Source organism: Oryzias latipes, chromosome 4 (assembly GCF_002234675.1).
Source record: "Oryzias latipes chromosome 4, ASM223467v1".
NCBI lineage: Eukaryota > Metazoa > Chordata > Actinopteri > Beloniformes > Adrianichthyidae > Oryzias > Oryzias latipes.
The window spans coordinates 28724340-28751089 of record NC_019862.2 but is presented as its reverse complement, the minus strand read 5'-3'; the positions used below and the strand labels follow the sequence as shown (position 1 = coordinate 28751089).

Sequence of the window (26750 nt, the reverse complement as noted above, 5' to 3'; positions counted from 1 at the left end):
AAATTTTAAGGTCGTTGTTGCACAGTGTACACCCCGTGGATGCAACCTTTGTCACGTGTTAAGGAGCCAATACACACACCTCAATAATGACTAAAATGTGGCGTAAGGGCACTGTACGACAACATGGTAAGTCTTAAGTCCATGCAACTTATACACACTTACCAATACACTTACCACACGCATCACAAGGGTACATTTCACTTTTATGGCATCCCTTAGGTTGGCTGTACTAGCCTTAAGGGAACTGCAAGATACACCTGCACTGCCTTTAATATACAGTGACTCCTCTCTGTGACTCTTAATAGGCCCAAACAACCCAGAAACCCGCAGCACTCGGACGGGTCAACCGCTGTACAGGTGCATGTGACTAAATATAACTCCAGAGAATGTTCTCCAGTGATCAAAGTGTTCTTTTTCTGTGGATAACAGCTGCCACAGTAGTGATGTGGGTAACATTTTCTGAGAATGGGGCAACATAGAAGCCATTTTCTAAAGATGGGCAGGAGTTCACATGTGGTCCTAAACCCCCAAACTCAGCTAAAGACATCCATTTCACAATAAAAGCTAAAAAATTAACAACTAATTTACAGATTTCTATAAAATCTGGTTACTAAAACATCCAAAACAAAAACCCAATCCCACCTTTCCGAAGAAGAAAGAATAACTCCAGAGGTAAAAATAAATCATTTTATTGATTTGCTCACATTGCAGTTCTGCGACGTGCATCATTTCAGGGTAACTCACACCCTGGTGTTCATGTCACTTAAACATCCATGCAGTATCATTCATGCTTCCATAGATTTCAACCACTTGGTTCCATCAATTGACAGTGGTCTAAAGATTATCCTCAGCGGCACAAAAGGTCAAACCTGCATGTCGGCGGACTGAAACTGTTCTGTGCTTCTCTGTTACTCGGTTGTAAAATCCTGCTGGTGCAAAGAGTTTTCACAATGAACATGAACAAAATGGAATAAAACCAGACACTTCTTTTCTTTTGTTTGAAAAAGCAAAATAATAAAATTTGGTGTAAAGTGAAAACTGATTTCAAACAGCGTTTCAAAGAGTGTTCTGTTGAGGCCACATCTGTCTGGATCTACACCTTTATCGCTGTTGAACACTCCCAATGTGCAATTTTTCTTGGTTTTAAGCACAAAGAGGAATCAGTAGCACCTTCACTCCAGGACATGTTAAAGATCCACTCTAATAAAATTGTGTTTTTGGTGTTTTCAACATGTTCTTGTGGCCTTTTTCTCATGATGGAGGACATATAGAAAGAAAATGAAGCTTAAATTACCCAGGAGGAGATGAAAAAATGCAGTTTGAAAAAGAGCTTGCCACGAGCTCCCTGCTCTGCTCCATTCTGATACATTCACTTGCAGACAAATAGATCTATGTACGTCTTTGTTTTCCTCGTCTGAGCTGGAATCTGGATCAGAACTGTACGGCTGAATAGCTGCCATATAACGCGCCATTTTTGTTGCATCGCTAATGTTAGATTGGGTTTGCGAGGAGATAGTGGGAGAGCGCGTAAACAGATGGATGACCGGAAATGAGGGCGGGCTTACTCTGTCGCAATCATGGTCCTGCCCACAACTCAGAGGTTCTGATGAACGCTGCTCTGCAGAAACTATGTCCTAGAAAACTATACAGAACTTTAGATTTTGGCTAAATCATAATTAAGAGACCACTGGGAACACTTTGGAAACATCATCAAACAACACGATCGGAGTGGGACTCCTTCACAGGCCATAAACCTTCACCAGGTTTACGGTATTCTGAGTAAAATGTGACAGTACTAGTTCAAACTTTAGATGGAAGAACTATGAAAACTTGATGATTTCAGAAAACACACAAATGAATAGCTATGTGGTTGAATCCTGGAGGGAGTTAGCACTAGCATAGAAACGTGGAGCAGAAGCTCTGCTACATCCCAGCCTGTCGGGTCATTATCAGCCCTTTAACACGCGTGAAGTACTGGCTACTCAGGGCTCGAACGTTAGTCTTTAAAACAGTCTGCTCAGACTCGGGGCGCAGTCACGTGGAGGCCAGGGGCCGCAGGAGCTCCAGCTGGGTCTCCAAGGTGACCCTCTCCTGGTGAACCACCTGCAGGAGACCAGAGGAAAGCATGATTGCTGCAGTCTGAGGCAGAGATGCCATTACGTTGTTTGTTTGCTAGAGAGACAGCGTTCAGGAACAGAGTGCTGCCAGAGGCTACAAACAACTGCAAATTCTCACTGTGTCCACTAAAACCTGTAATTTGTCCTAGAAGAGGTGGAGAGGTCACAGGGTCAGCTCCATGAGTTGAAGCTAGTCTCATCGTGATTTGGGCCCCCTGACAATCCAGCCGTCAGATTAGCTGGATTCCAGCTGAGTGGGATTGAGGATAAAACCTTCCTTCAGCACAAAAGCCTTCATTATTTTCGAGGTCCCATAAAAAAATGAACTGAAGAAAGAATTGAAGAAAGCGTTTCCTGCTTTTTCATCGGTCGGTTTGACCAGAGCTTCAGAGGAGGAGTCTGCTTCTTCAGCAGGAACTGATATTTATGTACATACAATTTCAAACAACAACTGAGATGGTCCACGAAGCAGTAATCAGATGCATTTTTACACATCCATTGAAGGATCTGCACCCTCTCAGTTGTAGCTGACGACAGCAGTTGTGAGTGGTAGTGGCTGCTTGGTATGTCAGTCTATATAAATACATGTATGCCGGTCTTTGCAGAATTCCACAGATGTTTTGAGGGGATGGAGTGAATCTAAATCATCCCAGTTGACATTTTTTCCAACAGAAGAAGAAAAAAAATATATTAAAATAATCCCCTCCAGTGAAACCAGAGTTGATCAAACTGGAGAAATGTGTTGTTTTATTTTGCGGCGCAGCCTGCGTTGCATGACAACATTAAAGGCGTTCCACGTGAGCGTGAAAGAGCACGTACAAGCAGAATGACAGGCATGCAGCATGTGTTGGTAATGTGAGTGAGTGTGCCACAGGCGGATCTGCAACGTAAACAGCCCAGTCTCTGTCATTAGTTCAGCTTTGAGTGATGGCGGGGGGGACACACACACACGCCTGAGCTCGAAGCTTTTCACTAAGTCGAGGCGGTGAAAGAAAAGGTTTTTCTGTCATTTGCAAACGAGCCGACCTCAAATTCCCCCACAAACAGGAGCACACTTTTGTTGAGCCGCAGAATACTGTAGTTTGCTGTGACAGAGGTTCAGGTCGGGGCGCCTCCCCCCTCAGCGTTGGAACCTAGATGATCTAAAGTTACATCAGGCCTTAAGGGGTCAAACGTGCAACCTCTAAGGTCTGCAGGTCTGTTATTCCCATCCTGGTTTTCCAGAGAGGGCAAAGAATGAAGAAGCAAACCCAAACAAACACAGTCTTACAGGAAAATGTTCTGTTGATCCAAAAATCAAAGAGTCCCCCTACCTTAAGTTGCTGTTGCAGCTCACTGTTCAGGCGAGTCAGGACGGCGTTAGTCTCCCTGTTCTTACGGATCGCCATCTGGATCGTCCTCTTCTGCTTGGACTGCAGCCTGACAGAGCATCAGAAGAATCAGCAGATGAAACGTGCGTGCTCCTCCAAAGGATCGGCCAACAGAGGGCCGCCTTCGCTCCGGAGCCGCCGTGGTTATTGATGGTCCCTGTTTACTGCTCCGATAGTTTCAGCGAGCCGTCCGTCTGCTCCGAGAGGAGACGGACCCACACATGCTAGAGTCATTATGGTGAATTAGTGCGTGCCTTGATGTCGGCTGAATCCCCCTTTCTGTTCAGGTTTCATGGGTTTTTCAAGCTGACTCAAAGGTTCGCTAAACAATCCCCAAGACAGCATCAGAACGCCTCATTTTCCAAACTGCATCCGAACACGCACACATCCCAAAGAATCCAAAGAGCTGAACAAATGAACAACAGTGGTTTAGCTTTATTTATTATTTTTCTTTAAGTTGGACTCAAGAAGGATCTGGTTTGCTGCTTTCTGTCCAGAACGTGCAGCAAACGCAAACTAGAACCAACAGTTTTTTAAATGAGGGAACATTCACAGACTATAAAGACTCTTTCCAAATAGAACTCTGCAGCCATGAAAGGAATTTTTAAATGCTTCCATGTATTCAACAGTCAGTTATTCCTCAACTATCAAATGACAATAATGACATGTCAAAATGTTCCTGTAAAGTTTGTGAGCAGCACAATCTAGCCTTTAGCTTTTTTTTAACCTTTTCTTTTATGATAAAGTTATGGTTGTGTTTGTTTTTCATAGACATTTTATGGATTTGTTCTTTATTGGTCAAATAAATGCATCACTTTGGTGGCTTTTGTTTATGTAAAATAGTTCATGATGAATTGATAAACATAATGAAAGAAATCTGCATTACTTTGAATATGTAAAACTCTGCTAAATAATTAATGCATGAAATTATATGTTAAGTTATACATTTATAAAGTTATCCAATTAAGCATTTAAAGCAAGTTTTTAGATAGCTGATCTAAAAGCATAATTGTTTAACTAAAAGCAGATTGAACTGCCAATATGTGGAAATATGTTTAAATTTGCTAAAGGATTTCTTTTATAAAAGAAAGTCTTTCAGTTTCAAATTAAATGCAATAGTGATTACAAGCAAACCGACTGTTCTGGTTTTTGTTTTTTTGGATCAAGTTAAGCCATGTCTCTATTAGAGCTAGTTCTGTCCCTCATTCTTTGTTGTATGGGGTGTTTATTTTTATAAGAAAATCAAAAGGAGCTGAATAAAACACATTGTGTGATGAAAGATTGATTTTTTCACAGCAGGTTTAGGTTGGTCACATTTAAGTTTTTTCACATTTAAGTTTCCACTGTTCTGTTTCGGATTCAACCAAAGTCCTGCCTTTGATGACAAAAAAGCGCCAAGCGGAGGAGGAGAACGACCTCCCGCTTTAAATGGGACTGAACCAAGTCAAAAAACACCCAGATTTCATCGGACTGACCCGCTGTTGCAGCTTCAGCTACTGAAGACAGAATCAGCAAAGATTCAGGCTACAAGTGTTGGACTCACTTCTGAACCGGCTTGTCCTGGAGGGGGAACGGCACGGCAGGTGGGGGGATGCCCTCAGAGTCTTGGCTCTCTGCATGGTATTTCCTGCGAACTGGCTTTTGTGGTGCCTGGCTGTGACACGTCCCAGAAATGTCCTGAAAAAGACATCAAGAAGAAAAGCACAAAGAGAACCGGTGTTAGGTTCATTTAATGTTTGGTTAGTTTACCTTCAAATGGAGAAGATGCTGCTGGAGCCCAGAGATGCAGAACTGCCCTCATGCCCCTTATCCTTTCAACACTACTGCACCCCTTCACGCCATTCGCCACTAATTTGTGATGTACCACAAAATGCAGGACTTTCTCAGTTTGGAAGTGAACATTTCTAGAAGTCACCAAGTTTTTATCCAATTGGTAGATATTTTTCTTTAAAAAAAACAAAACTGCTTTTTTGAGTTTAAGAATTTTTGACACATTTCTTTTTTTAGAGAGAACCACTAGTGCTGGGTTGATAGAACCGATTAATTGATCTGAATTGATCCAAGATCAATAATCGATTCATAAAATAGAGATGACTCTTTCCTTTGACCTAACGCTACTCTCACAAGATTTTGTGATATTTGGCGAGATCAAGCTTTGAAATGATCATGGTGTACAACTGTAAACTGTTAGAAATTTTCCAAAATATTGACGGCAGGTTCATGTTCACTTTACTAATAGGCTCTGATACATGTACAGTGGCTGCATGTTCTCCCTGTGCATGCGTGGGTTTTCTCCAGGGACTCCGGCTTCCTCCCACCGTCCAAAAACATGCTTCATAGGTTAATTGGTGACTCTAAATTGTGCATTGGTGTGAATGTGAGTGTGTGTGATTGTGGCCCTGCGACAGACTGACGAGCTGTCCAGGATGTCCCCTGCCTTCACCCACAAGTGGCCAGGATAGGCTCCAGCAGCCCCATGACCACAAAAGGGACAAAACGGTTAAGAAGATGAATTTGTAGATGATTTCCCATAGGACGGCTAATGCTAACGCTCGTTCGACCTAAATATACACTGCAGACTAAATGAACAGCTTTGTAGACTCACAGGCATGAACTCTTTTACGGAAGCATTTTTTACAGTAACCGCTTGTGGTTTTTTGCTCAAATCTTCTGGGGTAGAGTACAATGCTGTAGCTACAGCGCCAGCTCCACCTAGTGGTCAAACTGAAACACCCTCCAGGAGAGGCAGAACATTTATTTAGAGCCTTTACAGTGTTAATGATCTGCACGTTTTTGTTGGAGCTTCTCCTTCTGAGAAATCATGAAGGAGTGTTAACAATCTCACTGCTTTATTATTTCACTAATACATTTTACAGTATGTAAACTCTATCAGATTAATGTGAAAATCTTCAAAACAACTATAGATTATTAATGGATTTCTATACAAATATTTCTAAACGTGTAAATTCAAAAGAATCGAATTGAGGAGATGGAAAGAATCGAAAACATTTGAATAGAATCAAATTGATTATGAAATTATTGGTGATACCCAGCCCTAGGCACCATGTTTTTTCAATGGTTTTTTTTGCAGTTTAAATCGGCACACAAGCAGTTAGAACAGGTGGAGAACCATCTTCTCCAAGTTTTTAGCAGTTGTTTATGAAAAATGCTCAGCAGTCGCCAGTCCCATTTCAGGACTGGCCCCTCACAGCCAGAACCTCTCCTGAAAGGGTCCTCAAAAGTACCAGGATCTTCCCAAAAGGAGAAACTACAAGCAGGTTGAGCCATTTTGGGTAGAAACATGTAGAAATGTGTCAAAAGGTGAGGTTCTGACCTGTGTGGATGTACTTTGCAAGTCCTCTGTGCTCAGTCCAAATCTCGACTGCGGGCCCGGCTCTTCGGGTTTCAGAGCGCTCTCCTCCTGGAAAAGGAGGCGTGAGCAGAATTCAAAACCGACGGGAGACATCTTTCCGTGAGAGGCCAGTGTTGATGCGAAGACGAGGTGAAGCAACACGCGACAACGCCTCTAAGGGGAGTGGAATGAATGTTCCCCCACTGCAGGGAAATCCTCTGCAGGAACCCTGATGTAGTGCTCTTTGCTCTCAACATGATGGATCATACATCATTTCTACTCTTCTAAACATGTTTGATGTGTTGCCACCTGCTTTCCCTCTGCAGAGGAGTTAAACAATGCAAACGTGTGAGGACAGAACCGACACTTCACCAACATTGATGCTGGCGGTAGTGACTTTGAACATCAGATCTTTCCCGGTGGCTTAAACAGAGTTGTGTTGGTGACAGAATCCAGAAAACAGAATCCAGGCCTGGGAATGAAGCTGGGATGCAAACCTTCTGTGGCCATTGCTGCAGCAGAAGCAAACCCCCCAGCATGTAGGACATGCTGGTGTCACGTCAGTCCCTGAGGCAATACCCTCATAGCTTCATCTAGAGCAAAGCCTGCGTACATTTGGCCCCGTTTTAACAACAAGGTGCCGCAAAAAGAAGAAAGGCGGAGTGAGGGAAGAAGGGAGCAGCTGCTTTAGAACCAAGACCCAGAGATGAGCAACGGTTTTGTCTCTAAACTGAGTCCTGATCCACAATCTGCTGAGGCCTCTTGAAGGTTTGCCGGGTGAAAGAAATCTAGAACAAAAGGGAGATCAGCAAACACAAACCAGAGATGGAAAACACAATTAGACTTTGAAAAAGCTGCAAAGACTTGAGACAGAAAGGAAGCCAAATCAGTTTAAATCTCACATGAAAGTGAACCAAAACCAAAATGTCGACAAGCTTAGGTGAGGAAAGTGATTTAGAAATATAGAAGCTGCTTTTACTGCTTCATTGACTTCCCCGCAGAACAGTTTATGAGGAGAAAACCGATTTGAAAAACATCTCTAATTCACACAAAATGTTCCTCTGAGGGGTTTGTGCTGGTTCAGTTATACGATGTGTCTTACCAACTAAACTTCATAAACATACAGAAGGCTCTGTCAGAGCCTCTGAGGGGCACCAGGGTCATGAAAAACCCAGCTGAGCCTTTTTTCTTACAATCTAAGGAGGATTAAATAAAGAAAACATGGTGCTGCTACAGAAAGGAGGAGTTGAACTTATATGGATTCCTTCTGGTTGTGTTTACTGATGTTAGGGTTAGCGGGTTAGGGTTAGATTTTTGAGAGATACACTGTACTCAGTCCACACTTCAGTCTGTATTTTTTTTAAGAGTTGGAAACATTGTTAGGCGTTTTTCAACGAGTTATATCGCTAGAGGAGACACGCCCGCTTGAGAAGCCTGGCCACCGGTGGCGGAGCGCGACGCCATCTTGGTGAGGTCGTCAGCGCCCACATGACAATGATTTCTATAGCCTATGGTGGCATCTAAGTAGCTTTTAAATAATATACATATATTTATATATATTCATACATATATATAAATATATTATATAAATAATAATATATATAGATACATCATTTGTTGTTGTTAAATCGGAGAAACTGTCAGCCTTAAAAGCTCAAACTTTCATTAAACATGCATAGTTGCAGGACTTCTTACAAATAAAAAAACTATACAAAGAATTTTAAAAAATAATTTCTAAAGATTTAGAAGTTTTAGACCTCTTTGACATGTAGTTTTAATTATTTAGAAATTATTTAGAAAAGCCCAACAAGTCAACAATAATAATAATAATAATGTAGAATAAATCAATAGTAAGTCAATAAAAATTATAAATAATAACAATAAATAAATAATAAGTCAAAATGATAATAATAAATAAATAATAATTCAACAAAAAGAAAAACAATAAATTTACTAATTCATGTCAGTGATCAATTTGTGTAACACAGATATTATGGTGTCAGGTTTCAAGCCAACAGTCTGGCCAGTCTTATCAAAATGTGTTTCCACAAATTGTTTTGAACATAGTCAGACTGTATTGCTAGTTTGTAACCACAGTGATCCATCTGGGTTAGCTCTTTTGATAGCTAAGGCACACTTTTTCCTTAAATCTGAATATATGGAAACATGCAAGAAAAGTTCAGTCACTGAGTTAGAAATTTATAAATCTATATTACTATAATAGCCTAGTCCTAGTATGCTGTATATAGGTTTAACTAAATAAAGTTTACATTTATGTTGACAGCAAATTATATGTTCATCATGCAGCATGTTGATAATAGCCCTGCAGCATCATCATGCATGTCAACATGTTTACTATTAATGAAGTCCCTGCAGCATTAAAAGAAAAAAATGATAGTATTTACCTGTGAAATGTTATGCCTTCCTCCTCCGTGGACTCATTTCTCCGATTTTGGCAGTAAAAACCCGAACAATGAACTGGCATTTGGCAAAAAATGTGTTCACATGCATGCACTGCAGCAGTGACTTGACCTCACCAAGATGGCGGTGCTCCCCTCCCATGAGGAACCACGTGATGTCTCCTCTAGCGAAACAACTCATTGGTGTTTTTGGTCACACGCTAACGTGGCTAACATGTTGTGGTGTCGTCTGTGTTTTCTCATGTGTTACTGACAGGGTTGGGCGTTAGTGTAGCCACAATAACGTCTCCGTCTGTTTCCCTCCTGAGTTACAGGTGTAAATGTACTAACCCGGCTAACATGCAGTGTGTTACAAACAAGTTCAAGAGTTACTGTGAATGCAATTGATAAAATCTGACTGCCTGATGGACTTGTCACTGACTTTTTTGCTTTTAATGCGCCTTTAAGTTCGGAACGTCGTCTACATGTAATTAATGTGAAAATAGAGCATTCATTGACAGTGCGCCTCATATTCCAGTGTGCCATGTGTGGAAAATCCTGCAGAATACAGGTTGTGTTTGCAAGTGTCTGTCAGACTGCAGTGTGGTTCTCACCTCCTCTTTGAAGTGGCTGAAGTCTGCGAAGTTCGGCTGCGGCACTTTACTCTGCGGCTTCTCTGAAACGTTAGGAAAATGGGAAACCTGGCGGAAGGAAGATTCTTCATGAGTCACTTGGTGGAGCTCACAGCACCAACAGAGCTCGCAAGCGCGCTCGGACTGACCTGCGAGGCTGATGGTCTCGGCGGAAGTGCAGGGGGAGGCAGCAACCAACCACTTTTTACTCCTTTAAAAAAAAAATACTTGCAATAAGCCTCTATTTTCCCTTTTGGCCCTCCCTGCAGCTGTAATAAGGCGACACAGTGGCGTGGGCTTACCTGGAGCTCCCTGCTGGAGCAGCTTGTTGAGGTCCAGCGAGGACGCTCTGGAGTGGGTTTTCTGTGGTCGAGGTGGAGGGGTGGGCGGCTCCTCGGCCTTCTTCATGGCCTCTTCAATAGAAGTGCTGGAGTGAGACCTGGAGGTCACACCAGCAGCAGAAGAGAGCACACAACCCTGTTTAACGGACAGCAGGCGGCACACGGATCCAGCTTAAAGTGATCGGTTTTCACCTTGGTCTGGTTTTGGTTCTGCTGTGCAGGTCCAGGTCCTGAGGCGGCTCTGGGAGGAAGGACACAGGAGGAGCGTCAGCTTTGTCAGAAATGAGAAACGAGAACTTCCCCCTCAACAACTAGATGCTTTTCTGTTTCAGTGCAAACCAACCAATGATCATCGTTTCCACTTTCAGAAATACCCCGCTGTGCTTTTTGTGAACACTCTTTGACACGTCTGAGTCAGTTTGAACAAAACTAAGGAACCTGGCCTTTAAGATGTGACTGAAAGGAAGAGTCACCTGGTCTGTAAGAAGAAGGTTTTGTCTGTTCCTCCTGAGACAAGCTGATCCCTCCTGCATGGGTGGACAGAGACGCAGAGATGATCAAACCAAGCGTTGCTGATTCAGGTTACGACTTCCCTCTTTGGTGAAAACAACGGCATGTGATGGTTCATCTATGACTTCTCATAAACTGCCAATAATCCTGTCAATCTGAACTATCATGGCCTCCCAGCATCCATCGGAAAATGAAAAGAAAAACCTTCCTACGTACCCTGTGCACCGCAGTCTTCCTCCAAGCCTTGTTTTCTGGTGCTCTTCTGGGGACTATCTTTAACACTGAGATCCTAAACAAACATATTTAGCGGAAACTTCACACAAAAATCATAATCAAGTGAGAAGTATCTTTCAGGAAGTTCACTCTACAAGACATCCATTTTTAATCTATTAGCGCCCCCTGCTGGCATTAAGCTGGAACTTCACATTTACATATTTCTCACCATCTGACTGGGCCTCGCCTCTGCATCCTCAAAGACGATCAAAGGCTCGGCGCTCTAACAACAACAACAACAAAAAAGGAATTAAGGGTGGAACTAAAGCCAATTTTCTGTGGTGCATCTTTGTTCTTACTCCAGGAGTATCTGGGATCTCCTCCTCACACAGCAGGAACCCAGGCTGCAGGGTTGGAGGAAGGCTCTCCGGAAGCGGGTACCCATTTTTACGAGCTACAATCAAATGAAAGGCGATGCAGAACTCATGGAACGTGAGGGCTCCGTCTTTGTTCACATCGCTCAGCTCCCTGAAAAAGGAAGTGAAAAAAACCTCAACCGGTGTTGAGAAAAAAGAAGTTGAACGTCAAAACACAAAACTAGTTGCTATAGGTAACAGATATGTGGAGCCCAGGGAACTCAAAAAAATTGAAGGAGTGGAGAGTAGCTCCAGTCCTCTGGAAGTGCCACAAAAACACAATCTTCATCGGAGTGGGTCTTTAAAATAAATGTTTGAAGAGTTGCTGCTAATTTAAGACAATATCTGCCACATTGCATGGACAGTACACAGGAGACACAACGATGCACACAGGCATCAGAGAGTCAGAGAGATTTTTCTTTGGACTGAGATACTTTGTTTAGACAAAAAGTTTTGTTTTTTTCCAGCTTGCCTCCATCGCTGCAGAAGAAAAATCATCAGGAGCTTTAATTCAAATGCAGCCTTTTTACCCCTCAAAATTTGATCATTGAGCATTTTTATTACACTTGAAACATTGAAAAAATTATTAATAGTCAAAGAAATTGATTAGCCACCAGGACACATCGGTTCAAACATCACATAAGGTCATGCATGACGTTTACAACACATTTTGAGTTAACTCATGTTAACCGCTTCACGTGACATGCTGCTTATTTGCATAACATTAATTCATTTAGCATCCCTTTGAAAGGATAAAACACTGAAGAATATTTTTCTCGTATCAGAAATGAATTTAGGCCTAAAGGAGTTAAAACTGCTTCCTGATTAAGAAAATTTGATTTTACAAAAAAAAAGAAAAGGAAGGCACAGAAAAACCTTTGCAGTTGGTTGACTGGGGCAATAACCATGACCTTTTTTGTTGATCTACTGAAACATTTTCAAGTGTAAATAACTTCAGCGGGTTGAGCTTTAGTGGCGGTGACCACGGTCACGGTGAGGAAGCATTTGCACCTGCTGAATCCAAGCTGGACATCTTTTTTCCAGGAACACCAGAGAAGTTTCTGCTCTCTTTTTTTTTTTTTTTTTTCCTGAAGTTCTGCACTGAAAACCCGAAACAGAACTAGAACGCACACCTACCAAATGTGGGAGAGCTCTGGAATGGGGAGCTTGGATTTAGTGAAGAAGTTCTTTGCAACACCTCCTGAAAAGAGAACACCTCCTTCAGGTTAGAAGTGTGATCAGTAAGAAGCTGGTGTGTGTGTGGGGGGGGGGTTGTACAAACCAAGGATCAGGGCGTCCAGGTCAGGCTGCAGAGTCTTAAACTGATTAGTGTAATACTCCAGCTGTTCCTCTGTGATCCTCCAGGGGTCGTTGTCACATTCATCTGTGACTTGCTGGTCTCTTTCTGATGAGGTCTGGCAGACACAAAGACGCACAATGAGTCCACAGCTCACACACACACACATCTGGTGTAGCTGTGAAGCAGTAGGGAGGACCTGGGTCACAGCTGGAGGCTCCGCAGTGGCTTTTCCCGCATGGTGACCAGGAAAGGAATGCCGCTCCAGCTGAGCCATCCCTCGAGGAGAGGGTTGGCTTTCATAAGCTGAAGGACAGGAGAGAAAAGCACCTCTGTCACGGGAGAGAAACCTGGAAACATCTGTGCCTGGATCTGCTGCTGGTCATTTCAAAAATGTGCCAACCAAACAAATGCTACGCCAGCCCTGAAGTACAAATCAATCAACACAAAAGCACGTCCGTTCTATGGAAGCGATTATGTAGCATAAATAAAAAGCAAAGTCAAAACCAGAAATGCTTTTTCATTTTCAAAATGAAGCTGCATCAAATGACTCAAAATTAAAATGAAAAAGCAATACTTCAAAATGCTTTTTCATTTTATACCTAAAACCGCTTATTCTGTGTCATAATTAAAACGAAAATGCAAAGAGGGGATTGCATTTGCATTTTAACATCCACCCTGGCAAACTTGTAGCAATATTCATTTCTTAAAGCATTAGCAGAGGGGAGGCGGGGCGATGACGTCACTGCTTTCTCCGTGTGTCCGGCTGCTGACTGACGCACACACACGCACCAGGAGCAGACTGTGTTAGCGGCAGAGACGAGGGTTTTGTGATGGTTGTGAACTTCTGATGAGTTTCCACAGCTTCTCAGGACTAAGTAGCTGCATGTCCGCCTTCTGCGGTCCTCCTCCGGACGCACCGTCGACAAGCTTTGTTCTTCGGACCGCCAGCTACCTTCGCACAGCGGAGCGCGAAGCTCCGATGATCGCTGAAGGCGGAAATGCTGCTGCGATCTGAGAAACCATCATATGAATTTGTGTTTCCAGTGGTGTCCAGAAAAAAATAAAGACTGATGTAATTCACAGATATTTACACATTTATCTGCAGCTTCGCGGTGAATTTGCTGTTTGATGACAGCTGGAGCTCCATCAACAGACAGCAGATTTCTCCATGCTAAACGTTGCTGTTTGGACCAAAAACACTCACTCAGCGCGAAGCTGCAGGAGACTATCTTCATAATGTGCTTTTATTACAGTTATGCTAATATTTTACGGCCTGCTCTGCTCGATCATATGTTTTTAAATCCGTGCGGTCAGACGACGCTAAAGTTGGCTTACGATTCACAGCTTCTGATTCGCGAGGGAGCTAAAGGAACATTCTGCTGCATTTTTCACATTAAGATCACCTAAAACCGGGTCCTGTTCACAAACCGCTGGACCTGGCCTGCTCAAACCTGGATTCCTGGATCTTAATAAATCAAACAGCAAATTCACCGCAAAGCTGCAGATCAAGGTGTAAATATCTGTGAATTATATCAGTCTTTATTTTGTTCTGGACACCACTGGAAACACAAATTCATATGATGGTTTCTCAGATCGCAGCAGCATTTCCGCCTTCAGCGATCATCGGAGCTTCGCGCTCCGCTGTGCGAAGGCAGCTGGCGGTCGGAAGAAAAAAGCTTGTCGACGGTGCGTCCGGAGGAGGACCGCAGAAGGCGGACATGCAGCTACTTAGTCCTGAGAAGCTGTGGAAACTCATCAGAAGTTCACAACCATCACAAAACCCTCGTCTCTGCCGCTAACAGTCTGCTCCTGGTGCGTGTGTGTGCGTCAGTCAGCAGCCGGACACACGGAGAAAGCAGTGACGTCATCGCCCCGCCTCCCCTCTGCTAATGCTTTAAGAAATGAATATTGCTACAAGTTTGCCAGGGTGGATGTTAAAATGCAAATGCAATCCCCTCTTTGCATTTTCGTTTTAATTATGACACAGAATAAGCGGTTTTAGGTATAAAATGAAAAAGCATTTTGAAATATTGCTTTTTCATTTGAATTTTGAGTCATTTGATGCAGCTACATTTTGAAAATTAAAAAGCATTTCTGTTAATCCATTTTAATTGTCAAATTAGACATTTCTAAATGAATTATGCTACACATTTACCAGGAACCTTTTTGAAAATGAAATGTCAAATACCATTTTCATTTTAATTTTAATTAAGTGACAGAATAAGCTGTGTTGAGGAAGGAAATGAAAAAGCATTTTGGTGGTTTGCTTTTTCATTATATTTTTGAGTCAAAAAATGCAGCTTCATTTTGAAAATGAAAAAGCATTTCTGGTTTTGACTTTGCTTTTTATTTATGCTACATATTCGCTTCCATACCGTTCAAGATCACAACAGCAGTTAACAGAGCAAAAAACAGCATTACGTTTTAGAAATCAAAACAGAATTCCAAAATTATGAAACAAAATGAAAAGTATTGAAAAACAAAAAACAAAATCAAACTGAAATGTAAAGAAATTCAACAAAATATTATGGGACATCACTGATTGGATGATGACGTCAACTCACCTCATTTAACCAAAGTTGGTTGTCATGACGACATCTTCAGACAGACCATATTTCTTTAAGCTTCTGGCCAAAAAGGTTTAGCGATTGATCAATCAGCTCTTCACCTTAGTTTAGACCGAACATTTTTCTGCTTTTCTCTTTTTCAAAACTCATCATCCAATCAGCGATGTCTCACAATACCTTCCATTTCTGTATTTTCTTTCATTTTTTGGATTTCTGGAATTTGCGTTTGTTCTCCTTTTTTTTTTTTTAACGTCTTGATTTTTTTTTATTTCTAAAATTTAATGTTTTTTATTGCCTTGTTTTGTTTATTTAATTGTTGTCTCTCTTTATTACTTTTCTTTGCCTTGAGTGATTCTTTGGTGTGATTTGCACCTCAGGGCCACCGTAGCAAAGCAGACAGGAATGAGAGAAATGGTCTTTTCAAAACATTTTCCGATGGAGTAAACCGTCAGACAAGATGGTTTGTTAACAGTGAGAATCTTTCAAACTGTTTTACTGATTTGTGCTTCGACTCCGTTTCTCTGCTTGGCGTGCGGGTAGCTGCGGTGGGTGAGTGGGGAGCGAGGCGGGGAGCTGCACGGGGATCGAGGAGGGGACCAGGGCTCCTTCAAACAGAGAGGAACGACACTTTCTTATCATGCAGTGAAATGATACGTACGCATTCATCCAAAAAACAGTGATGTGAACTATGTTTACTAATCCTAAAGTAGTGGTACTCCATCAAATTCAGGTCTGTAATTCTTTAATCTGACTAATGCTGTGCGTCAGAACTTTAGCAGAGATTCTTGACATTAAAGTTTGTTCGTCTGAACAGATCGGCTGAAACCGATCTTGTTACAATGGAGCGATTCTTCCAGCTCAAAATACAACAGGTGAAAAAACACCAGGGCATCCTGTCTGTCATCTCGTCTTAACACGGTCAGGAAAATACTGCTACAGATGAACATCGACTTGTGACAACAACAAAAGCATGAATAAACCCCCCCAGGTCAGACATGAAAAGGGCAGAAATGCTGGTTATAGTTAGAGTGGTAAATATTGAAATTCATGAGAGAAAAAAACTAAAACAAAAAAATCCAGATGCTATAGAGTGAATCCTCCTTTTTCTAAGAAAAAACCCTGAAATGTATATCTGTGGAGGACGGAGGTGTGGAGGTAATGATTTGGTTTTTGAACACAATACAATTACCGTATTAAATTTATTACAAAAGGAGCTCACACAAAAGACTCAGCAAAGAATCTGTTTGATGTAAATCAGTTTTTTTTAAACAGATAGTATATTGTTTTAATAATTCTACTAACTAGAATGCTCCTTTGCAAATCTCTACCAAAAGTGTCAAAATTAGGCTTATTTTGTGCTTCCGTCACCTTCCTGTCCGGTTTGGCCTCCAGGTGTCTGAAGGTGCTCCTGTCTGCAGGGCTCCAGGTCCCAGCAGCAGTGGTGGACAAATACTGGAGTTCTGCAGCAGCAGCAGCAGCAGCAGCAGCAGCAGGAGGTGCTGCATAGCGCATCTCTGACTCAGTCTTCAGCCCAACAAATCTGGGCAGAGGTAGATCTGAAAAAACCAAAAACAGGATTCAGACGCTTTAAGTTCCACTCTGATCATCTTTTGATCTGTTGTAAAAGCGTTCCTATGGAAGTATTTCTGCAGCATAATTAAAAATAAAAGTCAATACCAGAAATGCTTGTTCATTTTCAAGATGAAGCTGCATTCGCTGACTCAAAATTGAAATGCAATCTGCCAAACCGCTTTTTGTCTTTTCTTCTTCAACACTGCTTATTCTTTCAAATGATAAAGAAAATGGTATTTGACATTTCATTTTCAAAAAGTTATCTAGTAAATGTGTGGCAAACTTGAAGTAGAAATATCTAATTTGCAAATAAAATAGATTAACAGAAAATCTTTTTCATTTTCCCAATGTAACTGCATCAATTGACTCAAAAATAAAATTAAAAATCAATTATCCAAAATGCTTTTTCATTTTCTACTTAATCTGTGACATAATTAAAGAAAAAATGCAAAGAGGGGATTGCATTTTTGCTTTTACATTGAACGTGCGAAAGTGTTGCATAATTAATTTCCAGTCAGCATTTCCAGGGGGGAATGATGTCAGTGTCAATGTTGGTGCTACCAGCAATTGGCAAAAGTTTAGCATGGCTAAATCTGTGCTAGAGCAAATACCATTTTCCTTATCATTTTAATGAAGTAACAGAATGAACAGTGTTGATGAAGAAGAAGAAAAAACGGTTTGACGGATTGCTTTTTTATTTTTAAGTCAACAAACACAGCTTCATTTTGAAAATGAAAAAGCATTTCTGGTACTGACTTTTATTTTTAATTATGCTACAGAATCACTTCCATACGTTCCCAGTAGTCTTATTACTGTTATCATTATGCCAGTTTTAGCCAAAAATTCCCAAACCTGTGTGGTTCTATAGGGCATAGTTCTACAGAGCGGCAGGGGTTCATTAGAAATTTGTGGGCGGGACTGTTGTGCTGTGCCCCCACTTTCCATCACCCATCTGTTTAAATCCTAGCATTTCTGGTGCAACAAAAATGTAGAGCAATATCGTGCAGTTCTAAACCAGATTCCAGCTCAAACGAGGAAAACAAAGACGTATGTGGATCTGTGTGTCAGCATTGAGAACATGCCACAAGAACATGTTAAAACACCAAAAATACTATTTTCATTGGAGTGGGTTCTTTAAAGATTCACAATTTTCCCCACAAAAAGTGAAAATGGAATTTTTTTTATTGCAAATTCTTTAAACATTCTCACCTCTGATTTAAAAAAAGGAGTGAATGAATCACAGTGAAAGCGTCGAGTACAAGCAGCAGTGAAGTAGAATCTCTGATCCAGTAATAATCCATCAAGCTATGTGCTGCTGAGGGTGGGGCCACAGATTTTGTCTTTGGTGGGGGTGCAGCTGATTGTGCACTACTCTAATGAGGGCAAACCTACTTAGCAGTTTTGACTCCCCCCTTCATCCAGATTAGACCAAATCCAGTCACGTTCCGCTAATCTCCTGATCCCCTGTTGCTCTCAGAAGACGCCTGCACTTTGAGCGGCTGACTTACTCGCCGTCACACTCTCCAGGCGGACGGGCAAGCCAGACTGGGCCGCTGCGAGCAGCTTCAGCGCCACGTAGAACTGGGCGGTACCAAAGTAACCCAGATGTTTGGCTCCGCACACCTCTGTCACCTGAAAAGACAACACCAGCTGAGGCAAAAAAAACCTTTCTGGACCAGTTTCGATGATTCTGACAGATTTCCCCACAAGGAGCAGAGGAAATTTAGACATGTAATTCCTACAGAGCCTAATTTGGATCCTGTTTTGTCCAAATTACTGGGTTCTGCTACCAAAAGAAAAGATGGGCAAACAGCACGTGAGGGATAAGCAGTGAAGGGGCTTGTGCGGATCCTGCTCTGTTCTTTAAAAATTATGGCTAATGCTTTCAAGAAGATTAGCGTTATCTGGGACACTCAAACAAAAAGGGTTTCATGAAAACAACACTCACACAGTTATTGTAATTTTATGTGATCATCTTTGGAAAATCACTCAGACTTTCTTAGTTTGTCCAAATAACAGCTTCATCAAGGGGCGGAGCTAGAACATTTTATATGGGGGACTTTATAAGGGCAAATGAGAACAGCAGAGTGGACGACCACTAGAATGAAAGGATCCAAAATACATGTTTCAAACCGTTTTATTTTTTTACGTTTTTTGCTGGGGGGGGGGGGCACTACACCCCCCTGCCCCCTATAGCTCCGCCTCTGGCTCAAAGTGAAGCGCTCTACAGCAAGTATGATGCTTTTTTATAGGAAATTATTGTTAGTGTCTCGGTGAAAGTAAACTTTCTACGCTTCATCAGAAACCAAACATGGCCACGCCCACTTTTTTCAAATCAAATTTGTACTGGGAACAGGCCCATGGCGGCTCATGTTCATCGGAATCATGTATGCGTGAGTCCCGAGGGTGTTTTTGAACGACATCCTGGTGAGGTCGCCACAAAAAAAACACGGATGAAGGCGTGTTCTCTTCCTTTTCATGATCTGAGCCTTCAAAGCAACGGAACCAAATGAAAATCCTGTTTCTGTCAGATTTTGATAAGGACAGTGAGCTTTAAAGTTTTGTACCTAACGGTTTAAAGGTCAATAAGCAGACAAGAGGATTACGGCAAACTGGTTTTCTGAGAGATTCCTGGTTTAAATTAAAACCTTCACTGCGTCTGTGGACCGATCCGAAGCCCATCGAGACGACTGTTGTTGTGAATTTGGGCAATACAAATAAAATTGAATTGAATGGGATCTAAATCATTTAACAAAGAGTCAAAACATTTCATAATAAAACATTTGTTTCCTGTTTCCTATAAATCAAGATTGTAGAAAAAGAAACAATCCTGAAAACAACGAACGATTGAAAGATAAGACATTCACTTCTTTTTTCTTGTGTGTTTCTAAAAGCTTATGAATGCAGTTAATTACTTAGATTTTTCTTGTTTGTTTATTTGTTTGTTTGTTTGGTCCACATCTTTGTTTTCCTCCTTTTTCTCATGGTAATTCACTTCTGCTAATGATGCAGGTCTCACTACATAGTGTTCCAAATTATTATGCAAATTGCATTTAAGGCTCAAACAGATCAAATTTGTTCTTTTTCAATTCAACTCATGGATGATATTGTGTCTCAGGGCTCTTTGGATCACTGACATCAATCACCAGACATCCTGCAAAGAAATTTCAGCAGAAACTCTCCAAAAACTCACAAGTTCAATGGATGCAAGAATTGTGAAGCTGCTACAAAATAAGGCCCCCTATTTTAAAATAGAACCTGACCAATTAAGATGTTTTGGATTTCAGTAAATATTAGTGCAGCAAATTCAACAAATTATTATTTTCAGTTCTTTAGAATCTATCAAATGTTGTGGAACTCTGTTGTGCGTAATATAATAGAACAGTCCATTTGAAGGTCTTTATTATTATTTTTTAAATACTGTTATCTTTTGGAGGTTTGTTCAATAACATTTAATATAAACTCTAATGGTTAGGGATTAAAAATTACACTGACTGTCATTTGAATTGGGTATTTAGAAAAATATGATTTGCATGTTCATTTGGAACGCACTGTACAGACAACCTTTGCAGGGAAGAGATCTACTTCCAAAACACGGAAAAGTAAAATCTGAGTGTTTTATAGAGATTTCCTTTATAAAGTCTCACTCCCATCGCCATTTAATCTATTTTCAAAAAGTTCCCATTGGTCTTTTAATGATGGCTATTCCATTTTTAACCAATATCAATAAACATGTTGTTTTCTAGGACACAGTTTCTGCAGAGCAGCAGGAGTTCATTAGAATGGTAAATTGTAAATGGCGTATACTTATAAAGCGCTTTCTACCTTCTTACGAAGGCCCAAAGCGCTTTACAGTCACAGTCCCATTCACCCATGCACACACACACATTGGCGGCGGCTCCGCTGCCAAACACTGGCGCTAACAGTGTCTTACACAAGGACACTTCGACACATGGGCGTGCAAGGCGGGAATCAAACCTGCAATCTTACGATCATGGGTCGACTGCCCTACCGCTGCACCACGGCCGAACCCAGAAATTCACCTGGGTTCAAAACAGTCTCAATACTATAAGAAGACATTAGGTTTGCATGTAAATAGACTCTTATTTTGATAGATGATCCCAACTTACAACTGTTCAGAACAATTCCCTCCACCAAAAGGCCATGAATGCATGACTTGAGCATGAATTTCTGAAACATGTATGTTCTGTCTGTGCTGTCTGAGGACTGACCGACACTGCTCGACACCCCCACCCCCCGCTTTTAGGAGGACCACATGATCAGTCTGTGAAGGCCAGCCTTTAATGAAGTCGGTGAAGAAAGACGGAGGATGAGATCATTCAGGAACAACGAAGCAGAGCTTCAGCAACTGGTCTGACAGGTCCGACCTCAGTCAAAGCTATTCAGGGAGGAGTAAACAAAGTCAGGAGCATTTAGCATGACGGCTCTGTAGCATAACTACACTTTTTTCATTGTTTACGTAGGTAGTTTAATTTCACGGCAGGACTTCGGATGTTACAAAGTGAAGTGACTCTGAGACTCCATGGAGGTTACAGAGCAGTGAAAAAATGTTGACCCCTTAAATGACAACCCGAGGAAACACTAATATGGTTTTCATGTTCAAAAAGTAAAAAAAAATAAAAAAGCCTAATAACTGTGTATGAATGTCTTTGATTTATAACGAATCCTTTTCTGGAGGTTCAAGGTCACAACACCAATCAGATATAGTTTGGTTTCATAACAGCACAATCCCAAGGACTCAGTTTGAATGGCCTGATAACTGTAATAAATCTCCCACTTTTATCTGGTTAGGATTGCTTTCACACACAGTACCTCCAGAAAGGAACCAAAAACTGAACTGGAACTCGTGCATTTTCCAACTCTACTCACTAGAAGGACGTACTGTTTGACCGTGTTCAGGGGAAAAAGCACAAAGAAGGAAACTGGCTAGTCGTACTTATCCTTTACTCCATCCACCCATTTTCTAAACCTACTTAATCCCTGTTGCAGTCCTAACGCTGCTGGAGCCTATCCTTATTCTTTGTTTATCCACCTGCACCTCCTTACTACACTGTGTTTACTCTGTAGACATTATCCAACTTTATCCTGTTTTCACTTTTCAGTTTCATGCTGTGGGATGTTTTTGCTCCAGATACTACAGATACAAGTGTTTGGATGATTGTACTACATTTCCCATCAATCACAGCAATGTCCAGCTCCTAAACCTACAAAGCAGTCCTACACCATTACACTTCCACCACCGTGTTCAGCTATTGCTATTTTACTGAAGTGCTGTGAGTTTTAGGATGGATGTAAAGTCTTCCAGAATATTCTTCTTCTGACTCAGGCCAGAGAACAAATGTCCAAATGTTTTGGGTATAATCCAGATGTTTTTTTGAAATGTGGGATAAGTCCTTGTGTTCTCTTTGCTCAGCAGTGTCTCTCTCTTTGAACCCTCCGATATATCTATTTTTGACCAGGTTCCTTTGAATTGTGAACTCTAAGTACATTTGAGTTGAAAAGGACTCACTGTTAGTGTCCTTCTGCTTCTTTTATGACCTCCTAGATTTGTTCTGTCCTTGGGCTCTTTTTGTTTGTTTACTTCTACAAAGAATCTCCACTGATTCAGAGTCTGTCCATTCGACCCTGCCTGTTATGGTTCCAAAGCTGAACTATGAACTTGTGAGTTAGGCTTTGAAGTCCAACTCCGATCATCTTTTGATCTAATTTAAAAGCCTTCCCAGTGGTTTTTTAATTACGATGATGCCGTTTTCACCCAAAATCAAAAAAACTGTGTCGATTTCTAGGACATAGTTTCTGCAGACCGTCAGTAGTTTATAAGAAATTCCCCTCTGAGTTGTGGGCGGGAATGTTGGTGTAGAGTAGGCCCACCCCCACTTCCCGTCATCCATCTGCTTACACTTTCTCCCGCTAGCTTACAGCCTCTCACACCACCAACCTAACATTAGAGGTGCAACAAAAATGGCGAGCAATATTAGAGCTATGCAGCCGAACAGTCTAGATCCAGATTCCAGCTCAGACGAGGAAAACAAAAACGTTCATGGATCTATTTGTCTGACAGTGGATGCATCAGCATGGAGCGGAGCAGGGAGCTTGTGGGCTGCTGATTGTAGCTTCTACATCACAGCTACAAGCTTTTTTAAATTGCATTTTTTTCATCTGCTACTGATTCAAAACAATTTGACTAAAGGAATACTCAAAAATGCAATTTTAAGCTTAATCGTCTTTATATTTGTCTTCCATCTTGAGAAAAATGATACAAGAACATGTTAAAAATACAATTTTCATCAGAATGGGTCTTTAACTACGTGTGTTCATTAATGTATTTATAATGAAATTAGTTAAAATGAATATCATAAAATTACTGCTAAAGTTAGACTTGTGTCGCTGCAGTTGGAGCTTAGATTTAAAGTGCAAATATGCATGGCCAACAAAAGGAAGTTGTCATGGTTTATTAATTATACTACAGCTAATAAACAACTGACGTTTGGAATATTTTACTCTTTTTGATATTTTATTTTCGTTTTTAAATAGACAAAATGACAGACAAGCAAAAACAAACAGTTGAGGTGCTCTTTTGACCATTACAAAACAGAATGAAAAAAGAAAAGTTGATAAATAATTGCCAGTTACATTCTATTTAATATGTATTTATAGGCCATCCAAATAGGGAATAAAGAAAAAGCATAAAGTTTCCTGTCGGACACATTGAACAGAAGACAAACACTTCATTTCTCCATCTTTCTTCAAAAATGCAGTCTCAATACAGAGCTATATCGTTTTAACTTTCTAACAGTGATTTAGAAATAGTGTCCAGAGTTTATTGTGAGCCACGCTGTAAAATAGGGAGAAGCTGTAGATTTCCATTCTCGCAAATAGTGTCTTTTTGCAGCCATCAACCCAAGTTCTAGTGGCTGCTGCATTACGGTCGGGATAGTTCTGGAATAAAGCAACCATAGGCTTTGGAATACCAGTCAAATATTCTATCCCAAAAGCCAGTCAATGAGGGACAACACCAAAAAGCATGAGCCAATGTGACATCACATGTTTTATATTTGTCACAAATGGGAGTAATTGTAGGATATATTTTGTGCAATCGTACTTTGGAGTAATGGAGCCGATGGAGGATTTTAAATTGTATCAGTGTATGTCTGCTGTTAAAAGAAGACTTTTTGGAATTTTAACTTCAGTTCCAACACAGGCAGCCAAAGAGCAGAGTTTACTCTTTTATGGATCAAATTGTCAAAATCTGGAGCAAACTGATCAATACTTGCGTTGCAGAAAGACGGAGGACAGGAGGGTGCACGGTCTTATTTCTGTTGTGTAATGTTTGTTGTTCTTTTTGTCAAAGAGAAAGAGCAAAGCTGTCCCAAAAACCACATGACCCATAAACTTCAAACCAACAGAAGCAGATTTCTCTCTGCATCAAGAGTCTGAGTGAAGCTGCTCACAGTTGTGTCCATGTGACACCTTTTTACCGGAAACTTGGAACTGCCAACGTGTCACTGCTACCTGAACACACCTGTGAGCTCGGCCTGCTGTGGCTGATAAATGCTGCGGGGAATGTTTGCTCAGTTGGTGTGAAAATAATCTGAGTCAACAGACAAGAAGTCTGCATGTGACTGATTACACTGCAGCAGCAGGAAGTGCTTTTGTGCTCATCGGCCGTAAACAGCTTAGAAAAGAGAAATATCTCCTCAGTAATTCTAGTTATACATCATTCAGGTGTGAGGCAGTTAATGTTCTCCATTAGGAAAAACGCTCAGACAGTATTTACGGTAAAACATCAGTGTTTAGTGGCAACACCAGAGGAAACAAACATGTGAGACACGTTGACCCAGGAGAACACGGGGAGTGCAGGAGTGATCCTGCAGGCATCCTGCAGCAGAGCTGAGCTCAGCTTAGAGGGCCGTGTGTCAGTCAGGGCACAGATCCAGGCCAGACAGGAAGGAAACTTCCTGACACCCACACAGACACACAATAGCTGCCGCTGCCGGGTGGCAGTCCCCCGGGGACGGGGAGAGGCGTGAAACCAGCCGAAAAACACGTTTTTCTGTTCCTGGGATGGGACAGCACAATGTAGGACTCTATTATCAAGCATGGCTGAGATTAAAACAGGCTTTTAAAGTCCAACTCCGATCATCTTTTGATCAATTTCCAAAGCAATCTAAGTGCCTTTAATGATTATGCCTTTCTTTGCCCAAATAAAAACCTGTTGTTTTCTAGGACATAGAAACATCTGTAGCCACGAGGAATATAGCGAGGGGGCCCAAACCATTGTGGGTGGGTGGATGGATGGATGGATGGATGGATGGATGGATGGATGGATGGATGGATGGATGGATGGATGGATGAGTCCCACCAACATTAAGGCGTAGGATCCTCCAGAGGCTTGCAGTTTTATGTAAACCTATTCAGCTCCCCCTATAAAACACTCACAAGCAGAAATGACTGCAGTGGGCCCAGACATACATGAAGAGTCCTTTAGGGTCCCTAAAGGTGTGAAAATAACCTCTGAAAAGTAGGTGGAGTTTCTGACTGACCACTTTCATCCATGGTACAAAAAGAAGAGCTGTGCTTTCTGTAACAAAATTATCTTCGTTCATGACAATGCACCAACTCAAAGAATAACTCTGCATACTTGGCTGCTAGGGATAAAAGGAGAAAAACTGATGGTGTGGCCCCCATCCTCCCCTGACCTCAACCCTATTGAGAAACTTTGGAGCATCCTCAAGCAAAATGTCTATGAGGGTGGGAGGCAGTTCCCATCCAAACAGCAGCTCTGGGAGGCTATTCTGACATCCTGCAAAGAAATTTCAGCAGAAACTCTCCAAAAACTCACAAGTTCAATGGATGCAAGAATTGTGAAGCTGCTACAAAATAAGGGGTCCTATGGTAAAGTGGAACATGACCAATAACGATGTTTTAGATTGGAAAAGCTTTTGATTTCAGTGAATATGACCTCCTGATGCAGCAAATTCAACCGTTCTTTGTGCTGAAGTCTCACTCTGATCATCTTTTGATCTGTTGTAAAAGCGGTGTTTTAATTATGATGATGCTATTTAAATTCAAAATCAAAAAAGCTGTGTTGTTTTCTAGGACATAATTTCTGCAAAGCAGCAGTTAATTAAAAAGTCATCTTCTGAGTTGTGGGTGGGACTGTTGGTGCGAAGTAAGCCTGCAACCACTTTTTATCATCCTTTTGTTTAGACTCTACCTTCCTGCAGGCCCTCACAACCCCAGCCTAATATTACCAGTGCAACAAAAAAAATGGAACCGGATACCAGCTCGGATGAGAGAGAAAAACAAGGAATACAGCAATGATAGCGGTTGAAAGGCTTCAGTTATTAGAATAATAAGCCTTTTGTGGGTAAAGAGGCAGTCTGCAGTCCTAGATTAGACTTTTCATAGTCTGACTTCAACCAAGTAAGGTGATTTGCCTTCTGAGGAGCAGCTGACTGTCATAACCAGTGTGTTCTGCACACGCAGCAATCACAATGGAAGCTGAAACCTAACGGGTGTGTGAGGGCGCAGCAGCCTCACACCTGATGACCCACACAGCACTCACTTTATGCAGGGATTCAGCGGGCAGCTGAGACGCCTTCAGCAGCTCCGCCACTTTACTAGACGACAGCTTTCCAGAGGCGTCAGCTTGGCACAGACCGTGTAAACCTGAGAAATACATCTGCTCGTGCTCGCTCAGGGAGATGAAACTGGCCCCGGACGCCGCCGCCGCCGCCGCACTGGATTCCTGATCCATCCCTGAACTGGCGCATGGAGGATCCGAGCCTCGGGAGACGCGCTGCTGCCAGACGGATCAATACATCCCGCTGCTCCTCCTGTTTCAGCTGCTAAAGGACGCTGGAAGCGGGTTTGGCAGCCGACGAGCCTCCTCCTCCTTCAGGAGCAGTCACTACTGCGTCCACTCCTACCGCTTATT

The 26750-nt window shown here is 41.7% G+C and overlaps 1 protein-coding gene across 2 annotated transcripts; it reads right to left on the bottom strand.

The window, feature by feature from the left end:
- Positions 1–1634: 1634 nt before the first annotated feature.
- On the bottom strand, positions 1635–26750 carry reps2 (RALBP1 associated Eps domain containing 2). 2 transcript variants are annotated; one of them, XM_011474460.3, is made up of 19 exons: positions 26379–26750; positions 18298–18421; positions 16586–16773; positions 15714–15822; positions 12847–12953; positions 12633–12765; positions 12488–12551; positions 11294–11462; positions 11164–11217; positions 10938–11010; positions 10685–10738; positions 10404–10452; positions 10173–10309; positions 10020–10081; positions 9853–9939; positions 6822–6908; positions 5031–5164; positions 3431–3536; positions 1635–2103 (listed from the first exon to the last, which is right to left on the bottom strand). In XM_011474460.3, the coding sequence occupies exons 1-19, from the start codon at positions 26568–26570 to the stop codon at positions 2035–2037; spliced, it is 1998 nt and encodes a 665-aa protein (XP_011472762.2). In that variant the 5' UTR covers positions 26571–26750; the 3' UTR covers positions 1635–2034. The 2 variants fall into 2 exon arrangements, with proteins under 2 accessions (XP_011472762.2, XP_011472763.2); XM_011474461.3 differs by lacking the exon at positions 18298–18421 and having other exon boundaries at positions 26379–26490.

What these genes read in the sequence shown, in the direction of transcription:
- reps2 (XM_011474460.3), bottom strand. Translation starts at nt 26,570, where the DNA reads ATGGATCAGGAATCCAGTGCGGCGGCGGCGGCGGCGTCCGGGGCCAGT. An exon ending in CGAGACCATCAGCCTCGCAG is followed by an intron (nt 9,940 to 10,019) that starts GTCAGTCCGAGC and finishes TCCTTCCGCCAG; the next exon opens with GTTTCCCATTTTCCTAACGT. An exon ending in TCAGCCACTTCAAAGAGGAG is followed by an intron (nt 6,909 to 9,852) that starts GTGAGAACCACA and finishes CTCCTTTTCCAG; the next exon opens with GAGGAGAGCGCTCTGAAACC.